Below are 15,000 nucleotides of genomic sequence, written 5' to 3'. Positions count from 1 at the left end.
TTTTTCAGATTTTTATCACTCTTGTTTTTCTTCTTTTTCTTTCTTTCTTTCTTATCACTTGTTTTTTTTTTTCTTCTTTTTCTTTCTTTATGCCTTCCTTTCGACTCATTCCGTCCCTACTCCCATCCCCCGCAGGAGCCGTCGGTGGTGGCGGTGCCTCTACGCGGCCACGACTTCACTGGCCTCGGTTTCAACATCTACGGCAACATGAGGGACGGGGTCTTCGTGAAAGACGTTCTTCACCGCGGTCCTGCCTCGGAGTCGGGCAAGATCAGTCCAGGTAAGCAGGGGGCTGGTGTGTGTGTATATATATATATATATATATATTATATATATATATATATATATATATATATATATATATATATATATATATTATATTTTTTTTTTTTTTTTTTATTTTTATTTTTTTTTGGTTGAGGGGGGGTGTCTATTTTGATCTTTCTTTTTTGTTGTTGTTGTGTCTGTGTCTGTTTTTGTTTGTGTCTGTCCTTCTGTGTCGATTTCTTATTTTTTCTTTCTTTCTATGTCTCTCTCTCTCTCTCTCTCTCTCTCTCTCTCTCTCTCTCTCTCTCTCTCTCTCTCTCTCTCTCTCTCTCTCTCTCTCTCTCTCTCTCCTCTCCCTCCCTCCCCTCCTCTCTCTCCCCTCTCTCTCTCTCTTCTCCCTCCCTCCTCCTCCACTTTGTGTATGTACCCACGAGCGCGTGTCCTCTCCACCCCCTTCTCCAGCGTTCCCTCTTCCCTCCAGGTGACCGCCTCTTGGGCCTGGCGGTGAGCACGGAGCACATGGTTCACGAGGACGCCCTCACACTGCTCTCCTACGCGTCTCCATACCCGGTGCTGCTCCTGCTGGAGAAGTCTGCTCAGGGGGCCGAGCGACGCCTGCCTTCTGCCACGTCGGGCCGCCCCGTCCATCCGTTCTACAGGAGTCAGTCAATTGACGACCTAGCGAAGGTAAACTTGAATCTGTGCGTGTTGTAGGCCAAGGGTGATTGTCATTTACATTATTTAGTCGTGTTTTTTTTTTCTTCTTCTTCTTTTTTTATGTGACATCTTTAAAACAGATATCTGGTCTTTTTATAGTGTTGTTGCCAATGTTTTGGTTAATTAGTAAAGTAATCAGTTGTCCTTTTGAATTTTCCTCACCAATAAATTTCAGGTCTGTACATGAATACACGGTGAGTATTCCCGGAGTCAATTCCCAATACTACCTGAAATTTCTTACGCACATTGAATATATTATTAACAAACTATATGATATTTTTATAGGTTTAATTTTTGGAATATCGTTTTTGATATATGGACGACCAAACTTACTTCCCTTGAGTTTCATGATAACTGCATAATAAAATAGATAAGTTGCTCTAAACATGAAGATACTCCCCACATCCTTTTATTCGGACTCTTGCAGCATTTTCACATGAAGTAAAGTTTCCCTCCGTTGCAGATCGGCAAGGCGGACATGTCGCGGGTGAGGGCCGCCCGGCTGTCCGGCGCACGGACTTCCAAGACAGAGGTGTCACGCCCAGACCTCGTGGGCGGGATGGAGCTGCCACGCCTTAGCCTGAGCTCGGGCATAGGCACGGGCGTGACTGCAGGCGCGCGGGTGGATGCTAGTCTTGTACAGAGAGAGGCGCCCGAACGACACTCCGAACGTGCCATTGACGTGCCAGGCGCCGACGTCCGGAAGCCGACGGCGCGGGTTGAGGGTCCCGCAGTCCACGCCGATGCCAAAGCCGACTCGAAGCTAAAATTCGGCATCAAAGTCTTGCCAGATTTGACAGGAAGAGTTCCTAAGCGCGATCTTGACCTCGAAGCTGGAGGAGAACTGTCAGCTGAGGGTCCTTCGCTCAACCTCCAGCAACCTCGTCTAGATCTTGAAACCGAAATGGACACTCCCTCGGCAGGAATTGAGACCGAGGGCTTCGATGGCGCTAACAAGAAGCCGAGTGGCATCAAGTTCGGAGTCAAACTGCCACAGATGAAAGTCAAGGCCGGGCAAGGTGACTTAGATGTTCCCGATGCCACGGTTAGGATGCCAAACATACCCGAAGGTGAGGTAAGACTCGGAGTGGAGGATAACCTCAACGTCAACATGCCAGACGTCGACCTTGGTGGAAGAGGCGTGAACAAAGTCTCACTCGAACCCAAGACAGACGACGAAAAGCAGAAGGCCAAGGGTTCCTTCGGCATCGACCTGGACTTCAAGGGCTTTGGACGGGGCCAGGAATCAAACTCCGAACACAAGGAGGAAACCGACTCAGACAGAGAAACGGGAAAATCAAAAGGTTTCGGCAACATGAACTTTGGTCTCGACTTCAAGGGTCTGAAGAGAGATGACGAAGTTGTCTCAGACGAAGAGAAAGTGAAGTCTAAAGGCAATATTGGGCTTAGCATTGACACTCCGGACCTCCAGATGCCAAACGTAGACTTTGAACACAAGGTAGGCAATGTAGAAAACATCTCATCTAAGTCTGAAAAATCAGGTTTTGGGATCGACTTCAAAGGTCCTGAATTCTCCATGCCCAAGCTTAACCTTCAAGGACAGACCAAAGGCAAGGGTGAAGGCGATCAAGCTGGGCTCACCCTGAATGCTCCCGATGTGAACTTACCTGACGTGAGTTTCAACAAGACGTTGGATATTGAAGGAGGAGCAGGCGCTGACGGCATGAATGTTGACTTAAAGGGACCGAAAGTTGACCTTTCCCTCCCAGAGGCTGACCTAAAGGTTAAGGGTGATATGAAAACAGATGCAGAAGCTGAGGTTGATGCCTTTAAGAAAGGCGGTTTTAGCTTTGGCCTGACGGGTCCGGACATCAACCTTCCTAGCTTCGGCTTGGGTGGGCGAAGTGACGAAGAAAAGGACACAGATGAAAAGAAGAGCAAAAAGGAAATTGAGGGAGATGGAAAAGATCTGTCGCTAGATCTCCGAGGGCCTGATATTACCCTACCGAGCATGAGCCTAAAAGGTAGTGCAGAGCCAGTTCTAGAGGAGGTGAATGTGGAAGCAGAAGAAGGGGGTAAAAAGAAGAGCAAAAAGAGCAAGAAGGGTTTTAGTTTTGGATTCAAGGCTCCTGATTTTAATCTTCCGGGGATGAATTTCAAGGGGCGTGGAGATGACAGTGATAATGACGACAGCAACAACTCTGAGAGTGAAAAGAAAGACAAGAAGAACAAGAAAGGCTTTAGCTTTGGTCTGAAAGGTCCTGAAATGAATGTCCCGAGTGCCAACCTGAAACTTCAGGGTGATGCCTCCATGCCAGATGAAGGAAAGGACTCCGATGACGAAGGAAAGAAGGAGAAAAGGAAGAGCAAGAAGGGCTTCAGGTTTGGCTTGAAGGGACCCGACGTGAACATGCCAAACGTCCAAGTACACGCTGAGGCAGATGCAGGCGCAGACAATGACGATGCGAAAGATAAGAAAAATAAGAAGGGATTCTCCTTTGGATTAAAAGGTCCTGAGGCAGATATCAACCTTGGAGCTAAAGGCATCGAGGGAGAGGGCTTTGAGGTGAAAGGACCAAATGTAAACATACCTGATGTCAGCCTATCTGGTGGTTTGGATGTTGGAGACAGAGAAAAGCCAGATGGAGAGGACGATAAGGACAAAGAGAAGAAATCTAAGAAAGGATTTAGCTTTGGTTTTAAAGGACCTGATGTCAGCTTACCGAGCATGAGTATCAAGGGAAGTGCAGACGGAAGTGAAAAGGAGAAGGACATATCTGATGATGAAGAGGGAAATGACAAAACTAAAAAGAACAAGAAAGGCTTCAGTCTCGGATTAAAAGGTCCTGATTTCAGTATGCCTAGTATGAGTCTCAAAGGAAGTGCCGAAGGAAGGGAAAATCAAAAGGAAGAGTCAGACGATGATGGTGATAATGATAAGAAAGCCAAGAAAGGATTCAGCTTAGGATTTAAAGGACCTGACTTCAGCCTACCGAGCATGAGCATTAAGGGAGAAAAGGGAGACAATGAATCCGACGATGATGACGATGACAAGGAGAAAAAGGCAAAGAAGGAGTTTAGTCTTGGACTGAAGGGACCTGACTTTAATCTCCCTAGCCTGAGTCTGAAGGGAAGTGCCGAAGGAGGTGCTAAGGAGAAGGAAGAATCTGACGACGAAGAAAGCGGCAAAGACAAGAAGTCCAAGAAGGGCTTTAGTCTTGGACTAAAAGGACCCGATTTCAGTATGCCCAGCATGAATATCAAAGGTGGGGTAGAACACAGTGCTGAAAGGGTGGACGTAGATGATGATGAAGATGAGAAGGAAAAGAAATCAAAGAAAGGATTTAACTTTGGATTCAAGGGTCCAGACTTCAGCCTGCCTAGCATGAGCATCAAGGGCAGTGGGGAAGGAGGTGACAAGGGAGGAGATTCTGAAGATGATGAGAAAGACAAGGACAAGAAATCTAAGAGAGGGTTCAGCCTTGGCCTGAAGGGACCTGACTTCTCAATGCCAAGCATGAGTCTCAAGGGAAGTGCAGAGGGAGACAATAAGGAAAAGGATGAGTCTGAAGATGATGACGATGATGGTAAGAGTAAGAAATCAAGGAAGGGTTTTAATCTTGGCTTCAAAGGCCCTGACTTCAGTCTTCCCAGTATGAGCCTCAAAGGAAGTGCGGAAGGAGGCAACAAGGAAACAAATGAGTCAGACGATGACCATGAAGATGGAAAGAGTGGGAAGTCAAAGAAAGGTTTTAATCTTGGATTCAAGGGACCTGACTTTAACCTGCCCAGCATGAGTCTCAAAGGAAATGTAGAAGGAGGTAGTAATGAAAAGGAGCAACCAGACGATGATGATGACGACGAAAGTGGTGACAAGGATAAAAAGTCTAAGAGAGGATTTAATATTGGCCTGAAAGGTCCTGACTTCAGCCTACCCAGCTTCAGCATGAAAGGAAGTGCAGAAGAAAGTGATAGGGTAAAGGACGAATCCGATGATGATGACGAAGACAAGAACAGCAAGAAGTCGAAGAAAGGATTCGGTTTTGGGTTCAAGGGCCCCGATTTCAGCTTGCCAAGTATGAGTATCAGAGGAAGTGCTGAAGGTGTCGAGGAGAAAGAGGAATCCGACGATGAGGACGATAAATCCAAGGACAAGAAATCTAAGAAAGGCTTCAGTCTTGGGCTGAAAGGTCCTGATTTCAGCCTACCCAGCATGAGCATGAAGGGAGGTGCAGAACATGACAAAGAGCTTTCAGATGACGATGACACTGATGACAAAGATAAGAGGGGCAAGAAGGGCTTCAGTCTCGGATTCAAGGGCCCTGACATTAACCTGCCAAGTATGAGTCTCAAGGGAAGTGGAGAAGCCGGCGAAAAGGAAAAGGAGGAATCAGACAGTAATGATGAAAATGACAAAAATAAGAAATCAAGGAAGGGCTTCAGTCTTGGACTCAAAGGTCCTGACTTCAATATGCCCAGCATGAGCATCAAGGGCAGTGGAAAGGGCGACAAAGATAAGGAAGATTCAGAAGATGATGACGATGAGAAAAAATCCAAGAAAGGCTTCAGTTTTGGATTCAAGGGTCCAGATTTCAGTTTACCCAGCATGAATATTAGAGGAAGCGGAGAAGGGGGAGATAAAGAAAAGGCAGAATCTGACAACGACAACGATAATAATGATAAAAGCTCGAAAGGTTTCAACCTTGGTATTAAGGGTCCCGACTTCAGTCTGCCAAGCATGAGCATCAAGGGCAGTGGAGAAGGAGATAACAAAGAAGATGAATCTGATGATAATGAAAAACACAAGGATAAGAAGTCCAAGAAAGGATTTAGTCTCGGATTTAAGGGACCTGATTTCAGTCTTCCCAGTATGAGTTTAAAAGGTCGTGGACAGGATGATGGGTCAGAGGCTAAGAACGATAAGAGTGATAAAGACTTCAATCTTGGACTGGAGGGTCCCGATGTTACTCTTCCGAATGTAGACTTGAAACTTCATGGCGATGCTTCCTCTGGTGTTGCCGTGGACAAGGAGGAGAGTGATGATGAGAAACAAAAATCAAAGAAAGGCTTCAGTTTTGGATTCAAAGGCCCTGACATAAACCTTCCAAGCTTTAGTCTCAAAGGCCGTGACCGAGGTGATGGCGAAGATGACTCAGGAGATGAGAAAGACAAGGATGGAAGAGATATTAAATTTGGCTTAAAAGGGCCAGACGTCAAATTACCAAGTGCTGATCTAAGTGCCGAAGCAGACTTGGACCTAGAATCTGATAACGAAAAGAAATCGAAGAAAGGATTTAGCTTTGGCTTGAAAGGTCCTGATCTGAGCCTACCAAGCTTCAGTCTAAGGAGCAAAGGAGACAAAGGTGATATGACGAAGCACAGAGTGACGAGACGAAAATGACAAGAAGAAGAAATCCAAGAAAGGCTTTAATATTAACTTGAAGGGTCCTGATTTCAACCTCCCTGACGTCAAGGTAAAAGGTCATGGAGATTTAGAAGGATATGAAGGGAAATTACCAGAAGGAAGCATCTCCAAATCTGTAGAGTTAACTGGACCAAATATTGATCTTCCTTCTGTAGACCTCAAAGCTCAGGGACAAGTGGATGATGGTGACACAGCCAAAGGCAAAAAGTCTAAAAGGGGGTTCAGCATGGGGATCAAAGGTCCTGATTTCAGTCTGCCTAGCATGAATATCAAAGGAGGCAAAGATGAAGAAGAGTCGGATAATGAAAACGAAAATGACAAAGATAAGAAGTCCAAGAAAGGATTTAGTCTTGGCCTAAAAGGACCTGATTTCAATTTACCTAGTATTAGCATGGGAGGAAGTGCAGAAGCAGGTAGTAAGGAGGAGGAATCAGATAATGAAGAAGCTGGTAAGAAGAAGTCCAAGAAGGGCTTTGGTTTTGGATTCAAGGGCCCTGATTTTAATATGCCTAGCATGAGCATCAAAGGTGGGGGAGAGCGTGACAAGGGGTCTGACGATGATGATGAAAAGGATAACGATGGGAAATCGAAGAAAGGATTTAGTCTTGGTCTTAAGGGACCTGAATTCAACTTGCCTAGCATGAGCATCAAGGGAAATGCTGGACATGATAAAGAAGCTTCAGATGATGATGATGATAACAAAAGTGAGAAGACCAGAAAAGGCTTCAATCTTGGCCTAAAAGGTCCCAGTTTCAATTTACCAAGCATGAGCATCAAAGGCAGTGGAGAAGGGCGAGATAAGGAAGAATCAGAGGATGATGATGAAAATGTCAAAGATAAGAAATCTAAAAGAGGATTTAGTCTTGGATTTAAAGGCCCCGATCTCAGTATGCCAAGTTTGAGTGTCAAAGGAGGTGCAGATGATGACAAAGAAGAGTCTGATGATGACAAAGACAAGGAAAAGAAATCGAAGAAAGGATTTAATCTTGGATTTAAGGGTCCTGACTTTAGTCTCCCGAGCATGAGTCTTAAAGGAACTGCAGATGACGATAACACGAAAGATGAACTTGATGAAGGAGAAAGAGATAAGGATGGAAAGTCGAGGAAGGGTTTCAGTCTTGGATTAAAGGGTCCTGATTTTAACCTACCTAGTATGAGCATGAAGGGAAAAATGGAAGGAGATGTTAAGGATTCAGATGACGAGAAAGAAGACAATGAAAAGAGGTCAAAGAAAGGTATTAGTCTGGGCTTCAAAGGTCCCGATTTCAGCATGCCAAGTATGAGTATTCGGGGCAGTGGAGAAGGTGACAGGGCAAGAGAATCTGAGGATGACGAGAAAAACAAAGAAAAGAAATCAAGGAAAGGTTTTAGCCTTGGGTTCAAAGGCCCCGACTTCAGCCTGCCTAGCATGAGCATCAAGGGCAGTGGGGAAGGAGGTGACAAGGGAGGAGAATCTGAAGATGAAGATGATGATAAGAAAAAGTCAAGGAAGGGTTTTAATCTTGGTTCAAAGGCCCTGACTTCAGTCTTCCCAGCATGAGTCTCAAGGGGAATGCAGAAGCAGGTGATAAAGAAGAAAACGAGTCCGAAGATGATGAAGATGGAAAGAGTAAAAAGTCCAAAAGGGGATTTAATCTTGGATTCAAGGGACCTGACTTCAACCTACCAAGCATGAGCATTGGAGGAAGTGTCGAGGAGAATGAAAGACAAAAAATCCAATGAAGACGAAGACAGTGATAAGGATAAAAAGTCCAAGAAAGGATTCAGCCTTGGATTAAAAGGTCCCGACTTCAGTTTACCGAGCATGAGCATTAAAGGAGGAGAAGAGGAAGATGATAAAGTGAAAGAAGAATCAGATGATGATGTAAAGAGTGATAAAGGTAAAAAGTCCAAGAAAGGCTTTAGTCTGGGTCTAAAGGGGCCTGATTTCAATCTGCCAAGCGTTAGTATCAAAGGAAGTGGAGAAGGAACCCACAAGAAAGAAGAATCGGATGAGGATGAGAAGGAGACAAGGACAAGAAAGGAAAGAAAGGGTTCAGCCTCGGATTTAAAGGACCTGATTTCAACATGCCTAGTATGAGGGTGAAAGGAAGCGCAGATGGAAATGTAAAAGAGAAAGATGAATCTGACAATGATGACTATGATGATAAAGGTAAGAAATCCAAAAGAAGCTTTGGTCTTGGCATCAAAGGACCGGACTTCAATCTACCCAGCATAAACCTTCGCGGCCACGGTGATGGACATGACGACAAGCAAAAGGAAAGTGACCAAGAAGAGGATTCAGAACTCAAGTCAAAGAAAGGTTTCAAACTGAATTTCAAGGGTCCTGACGTAAGAGCACCTGATGTGAACCTGAAGATGAGTGGACCTTTGGATGAACTCTCTGATGAAGAAAAGAAAAACTCGAAGGGGCTTGACTTTAATCTTCCTAGCTTCAGCTTGAAGGGCCTCAAAGGAGGCAAGAATGAGGACGATGACCATGACAGCGAAGACGAAGGCAGTGGCAATAAAGAAAGGAAAGGTTTCAAGTTTGGATTTAAAGGCCCAGATATAAATCTACCAAGTCTGAGTTTAAGACGGTCAGAAGGCCAAGATTCTGATGATGAGACTGAAGGGAAAGTCAACAAGAAGAGCTTTACTGTTGATCTTAAGGGCCCTGAAGTCCATATTCCTGACACGACAACACACGTTGGAATAACTCACAGTAAACCAGAAGTAGACATGCCTAACATACACACAGGAAGCAGTGGTGCAAAAGTAGATGTTAATATTCCGAAAGTAGAAACCCCAGATGTAGACCTTGCCTTTGACCATGGTTCGGCTGCAAAGAAGAAGGATAAGTCTTCCAGTTTCGGATTCAAAATCAATGCCCCAGATATCAGTATGCCAGACTGGGATCTGCGAATGAAGAAGAAAAATTCAGAGGGCAAAAAGATAGATGTTGATCTTCCCAGTGTCGAAGTCCCTGATATTGAAGCCGAAAGTGACCTCCCAGAAGTTGACATTGATTTGAAAAAGTCCAAGATCGACTTACCAGTAGTAGATTTAGAAGCCGACACCAGTAAGTTAGCTAATTCAGAGGCAGATTTGGAGAGCACACAGCACTCACCTGGATTTGGCATGGCTTTTGGTTTCAAAGGTTTCAAGAAACACATTGGTATTGACTCTCGAGGGACTGATATAACCAATGTTTCTGATGCAAATGTTCGTGTAACTGCAGCTGAAGTCAACATTGGCAGTCCAAATATTGATATTCCTGAAGGTACTGTTGCTGCCAAGAAGCGTGAATTCTTCGAAGCTTCCAAAGTAACTGCAACATTGCCAGAAAGTGAGGTGAGGCTCAAGGGACCGAAGTATTCGCCTGCTGGTGAGAGCGGAACCTTCAGGATCACAGCAGGTGGAAATGCTGAGGAAGACATAGAAAAACCAAAATCAAAATCAAAAGGAAAAGATGAGGAGGATGAAGAAAAGACAAAAACAAAACACAAATTCGGTTTAGGCTTTGGCTTCCGAGGCTTTAGTCGCTCGTCTGACAGCGAGGATGATACCCGAGAACCAACATCCTCCCTAACTCCTGACCCTGACAAGCAAGAAGTCAAAGAGGACAAGAAGAAAGTCAAAGGGAAAATGAGCTTTGGTTTCAAAGGCTTCACTCGTTCCTCAGACACCGACGAGGAACACTCAGAGAAAGTCTCCATGGACCAGGATGGCGATGAGGATAAGCCAAGACCCAAGGTGAAGGGCGGTCTGCACTTTGGGTTCAAGGGGAGAGGGAGCAGGAGCTCAGACTCGGAGGACAATAATGACCAGGAACGGGTAGGCACCGACCCGCAGGCCGAAGGAGGCCCTGTCAAACAGAAACTTAAGCCAAGTCTCAGCTTTGGTTTCAAGAATAAGAGTAAAAGTTATGACGTAGAAGGCGGCGATGCTGAGGCTGACTCTGCCCGGCGGGAAGCTGATGTAGAGGAGGAGGTGAAGGTGAAGTCCAGATCTAGCCTTAACTTTGGTCTGAAGGGTTTCGGTAAGACTGAAGGAAAATATGAAATGAAATCTGATTCAGAGGGCGGGGATGCTGATGAGAAACTGTCCCTCGATACACGTGGCGATGATTCTGCCAGAGGCAAGTCACAGAAAAGCATGGGTTTCAACTTCCGAAGTAAGAGCGGAAGAAGTACCTCTGATTCCGAGGGTGTTGATGCTGAAGACCGAGTAGAGTTTGATACTCGTGGTGGAGAGGAGAAAGTAAAGGAGCCAAAGAGCAAGGGGATTCGGCTGGGTTTCAAGGGCTTTAAGAACCTGAAGGGGAAGATTCAGACAGAGATCAACCGTATGAGACATGACAGCCATTCAAGTGATGATGAAGCAACTCGAGAAAGCAATGTGAATGAACATCCAAATGCTGCAGAAGCAAAGAGAAAGAAGAATGCTAAGAAGAAAAAAGACAAGGAAAAGAAGAATAAGAAGGACACAGAAGATGTCTTAAATACATCAGAAGAAAATGCAATGGCTCTTGCTGCAAATGCAGCCAAGGATAATCGACGAAAGCGCACAGAAAAAGCAGCCACCTCATCCTCATCATCTAGCTCATCATCCAGCTCTGATGAAGAAGATGATTCACCCACAGACATGAAAAGGAGAAAGAGAAACCGAGGACGTGGGCGGCAGATTGCAACAGGAGTTACAGAAGTTACTATAAATGAACGACCTGTCGATGTGGAAGTAATAGAAGAAGTACACGTGACTACCCGTCAAGTAAACGTCGTTATTCCAGAATTATCTGCTTCCCTTGGAACTTCCTCATTTGGATGAAATCGACATTGTTCATTCCAAACGCCGAGCTCCAGAGCCTCCGCAGGCCGTTGTAACATCAGGATCCGTTGCAGGAAAGAGTAATTTGGTGGTACGGGAGGTCAGACTAAAGTCCTTCCAGCCTCCTGCAGGAGCCACAGAGGTTGTAGAGGTAATGCAAAAGAGTGTTTTGGAAAGGCAAGTTCCACCTCTTGTCCTACACGATACCACTTCCACTGCATCAGACAGTGATGTTGAACGAGGCATTGCTGGAGCAGTGATTGAACCCATTACCTCTTCCACTCCAAAACGACCACCAACGGACTCCGAAGAACTTAAGCGTAAAGCAGCCTCTCTTGGAGATCTTTCTCGCTTACACACTGAACCTGAAGTTGTCAATGTTGTTCTAGAGCGTGCCATGTCCCTAGACTTAACACGTGCCGAAGCAACAACTGCTGCTGAAAATGTACCCAATCTTCAGCATCCTCGGCGACTGCAACTTCCAGACTCCTCTGCTACATCTATAGATGAGGAGGATGAAGTTATTGGACTGCGAGTAGATGGTGGCATGGGATTACGACGTGCAGGACAATGGGGTACTCTTGAAGAAGCTTTGCAGTTCAGAAGACACAGTGACCTTAGTTTGGCAGAAGCCGTGTCACCAAGAGTCACAGAACCCGAGGGAGAGCCTGTCTCACACATTGAAATCAGTGGCTCTACCTCCATCACTGATATCTCTTCCACCCAGTGGGTCACTGCCTCAGAGACCTTGAAAAACATTACGCTTCATCACAGAGAGGACGAAGATCAGGATGAGCCTCCAGCACTGCCTTCCACTCCAGCTCCAGTGGGTGGTACCACAATCACATTACTGGACGGTGATGCAACCATTACGGGTGGGAGTGTGGAGGTCACACCTGTCACAGTTGTCAAAGACACAGGTGTTGTAGTTGTGCAGGCTAACCCTCCCACAATCGAGGAGAAACAGGTCAGTAATTTCACAGTTCAGCTTCGTAATGTGACTACACAGGAGACCCACACAACGAAGACCATCCCCACCAGTAGCAGTAGCAGCAGTCGCAGCAGCCTCAGCAGTGACAGCGAGGTGGAAGGAATTGCTCATCACGAGGGTGGCAATGTGGACGGCGTGACTGTAACGGTGGCGCCCAGAGTAAGCAGCGTAGACATCAGTGGGCCTACCTCCATTACGACTGTGCCCCCTCCTGTGCCCCCAAAGCCTCGAGGTTCCCGTGCACAGTCTCCTCCTCAGCTTGTAGTTCCCTTACAGGAGCCTGCACTCGTGACCGTGAGGGAAAACGGGGCTGTCGTGGTGACGACGGATTCCCCCCATGTGGAAACCATGACTCTGGGCCATAGCGGAATGATTACCAGGGAAGGAATTGAAAGTGTTACTCTGGGTCCAGCAGTGACAAACATCGAAAGTGTCACACTCGGCCCCACCATCACAAGAGAAGTGACCAATATCGAGGGCGTAACGCTAGGGCCTTCTGTCACCCGAGAGACCATTGTGGTGGAATCCTCGGAGAACGGCAGCAGTTTCCCCACCCATCTCTTGCGCACTGACATGTCCTCTCTTCCGCAAAAGTCCCTCACGCAGATCACTGTTGACGGAGGTGGCTACACGGTCACCGAGGGCGCCCTCAGCAGGACGCTGATCATCTCAACGCCCGCGACTCCCGCACACTCTGCCCCTGGCCCTGACTCCCCGCCGCCCACGCTGCAGCCCCCACAGTAGGAGAAGGAAGCTCCCTCCTTTGTCAAAAGTTAACTCGGGCTCCAGCTCAGCAGCGGAACAAGAAGTAGACTAGACTCCACGTCTGTGTCCCGGCCATTCTGTAAACACCCGACCCTGATCGCGGATCCGAGGCGAGATCGAGCGACAGAAGAAATCAAAGTTTGACATGCCTGACAGTGTTAATCATGGTGCATGGTGTTATGCACGCACCTAAGTACCCGGATCATGATGAAATCAAATACCATATTTATATTAAGCAATATTACCTAAGTTCAAATTTTGTTATCTGTAAAATTGAAGAATAGATATATATATGTAGGTTTTTTATCTCTTTCTTTCACTATATCTTAATAATGTAAGGTTGTTGGTAATGAATTTATGTTACAACAATAGATATTCAGTTATAGTTTTGACTTTTGAAAATTAGGATTCCATGCGATTTAAAAAAAAAGCAAAGCATTTATTGAAGATTAAGCGTAATGTATTCTATTGTCTCTTCTAAGTTTTATATACATTGAGTTCAAGCATTCAAACACAAAAAAAAAATATCATGTGTATTGCCAACTACTCTGTTCTCTAAAACCAAAGTTTGTTTCCGTATCATAAAGAACAGCTTGCCAGTGAAGCTTGACCACAAGATAAGAGTCGCGCTTATTTGCTCAAAACCCGCGAGATGACCCAGTGACACCGAGGTCTATCTCTCTCTCCCTCTCTCTTCTCTCTCTCTCTCTCTTCCCCTGTGCCTCGAAGTAATTATCTCTTAGGTTGTAGGCATGCTCACACTTGCTTTTTTTTACACTGATTAGATGTTTGTTCTTATTTTGTGTGTGTATTTAATTGCTAAAACGTTCTCACCAAATGCCAATATGTCCGGACAGCACAAGACTGCAGTTCTGTACCCGCCTCTGATAACCTCTGATGTCAAATGGTCTTCCATCGACACATACACAGAGCCTGATAGTGTTTGAGAAAAGTTATGATGATCAACCATATAAGACTCTCAGAAAGACATTTTTTTGAATCACTTTGAAACATGTGACTGTGTTAGAACTTTGAAAATGTTCTGTGAAAAGTGTTGAAAAATACTTTAAGTTCGTGGCCTACCCTTCTTGTGCCTGAGATTTATAGACACTGTGACTGTCAGATATGATGATTACTTAAAAAAATAATGAAACTCTTCTAAGGCCTGAAGGCGAAATCAGAAGCGAGACTGGAAAAGTGCGTGATCTGAGAGCAAGAAATAAAGAAAAAATAGAAAAAAAAGTGACGTGAAAACAAAAGATCGCAAAATCACAGAGACAAGACAAAAAACAAACAAATGAATATATAAACGTCCTGAAATAGGATTGAATCAGGTTCTGAAACTTAAAAAAAAAAGCTGACTAGAAGCTTATATTCACAGAGAAGTTCGCGAGTTTTTTTTTTTTTTTTTTTTTTTTTTTTTGTGCAGTGCCAGTAGGTCATTTGTTGCGTTTGTCCGACAACCCTTATCGCCCCGTCCACTTGCATTCCTCCATACACACATGCCTCTTTGCCATGTGCTTTAGGGCTGTACTTTTAGCCAATGGTATTTTGTACTCTTTCCAAGAAGCATCTTTAAAAAAAAAGCAATGTTCTCTTCGGTAATTATATTTTCTGGAGTATATCGTAATATTGTTTGTAAATCATCTGATGTATTTTTTATACTACATTCCGCGTGTATTGGTAATAGGTCTGACATGTAATGTAATATTTTTTATGAATTTTCTTCTTTGTGTGTATTTAAAAAAAAACCTCCATGTGTTATTGGGTGTATATAATATATACTAATAATAGATTAATACTATAGCTAATCATAATATTAATAGTAACCTAGTATTAACAGTTCAAGGTCATCTATTGGGCTCGTTCATAGGAAGGAATAGAAGGAGGTGCCATAATACATAAAGAATAGCCTAGGTTAGTTTGCCTCCCCCCTCGCCCCCTCTACAAGCACACACTTTGCACCCAGTACTGATTCTAGTAGAACAACAACAGCAGCAGCAACAACAACAACAAATAACAACAGCTCATTGTAATCATGAATTTGTGATACGATATACAAGCT

General features: G+C 44.8%; 2 protein-coding genes across 2 annotated transcripts in view; both read left to right on the top strand.

The window, feature by feature from the left end:
• LOC119583896 (neuroblast differentiation-associated protein AHNAK-like) overlaps positions 1–10,801 on the top strand; it is a 123,537-nt gene extending 112,736 nt beyond the window's left edge. Inside the window, exons 5-7 of the mRNA XM_037932617.1 lie at positions 136–280; positions 749–954; positions 1,448–10,801. Coding sequence (XP_037788545.1) covers positions 136–280; positions 749–954; positions 1,448–6,346 — 5,250 coding nt within the window. The 3' untranslated portion in view covers positions 6,347–10,801. The remainder of the gene's footprint in view (positions 1–135; positions 281–748; positions 955–1,447) is intronic.
• LOC119579321 (cylicin-2-like) lies at positions 6,597–7,910 on the top strand. Its single transcript, XM_037927087.1, has one exon. The coding sequence runs from the start codon at positions 6,597–6,599 to the stop codon at positions 7,908–7,910; it is 1,314 nt and encodes a 437-aa protein (XP_037783015.1).
• Positions 10,802–15,000: the final 4,199 nt, after the last annotated feature.

The sequence above is a fragment of the Penaeus monodon genome, chromosome 2 (genome assembly GCF_015228065.2).
Source record: "Penaeus monodon isolate SGIC_2016 chromosome 2, NSTDA_Pmon_1, whole genome shotgun sequence".
Taxonomy (NCBI): domain Eukaryota; kingdom Metazoa; phylum Arthropoda; class Malacostraca; order Decapoda; family Penaeidae; genus Penaeus; species Penaeus monodon.
The sequence above is the reverse complement of the archived record's forward strand: the minus strand, read 5'-3'. Positions and strand labels throughout refer to the sequence as shown.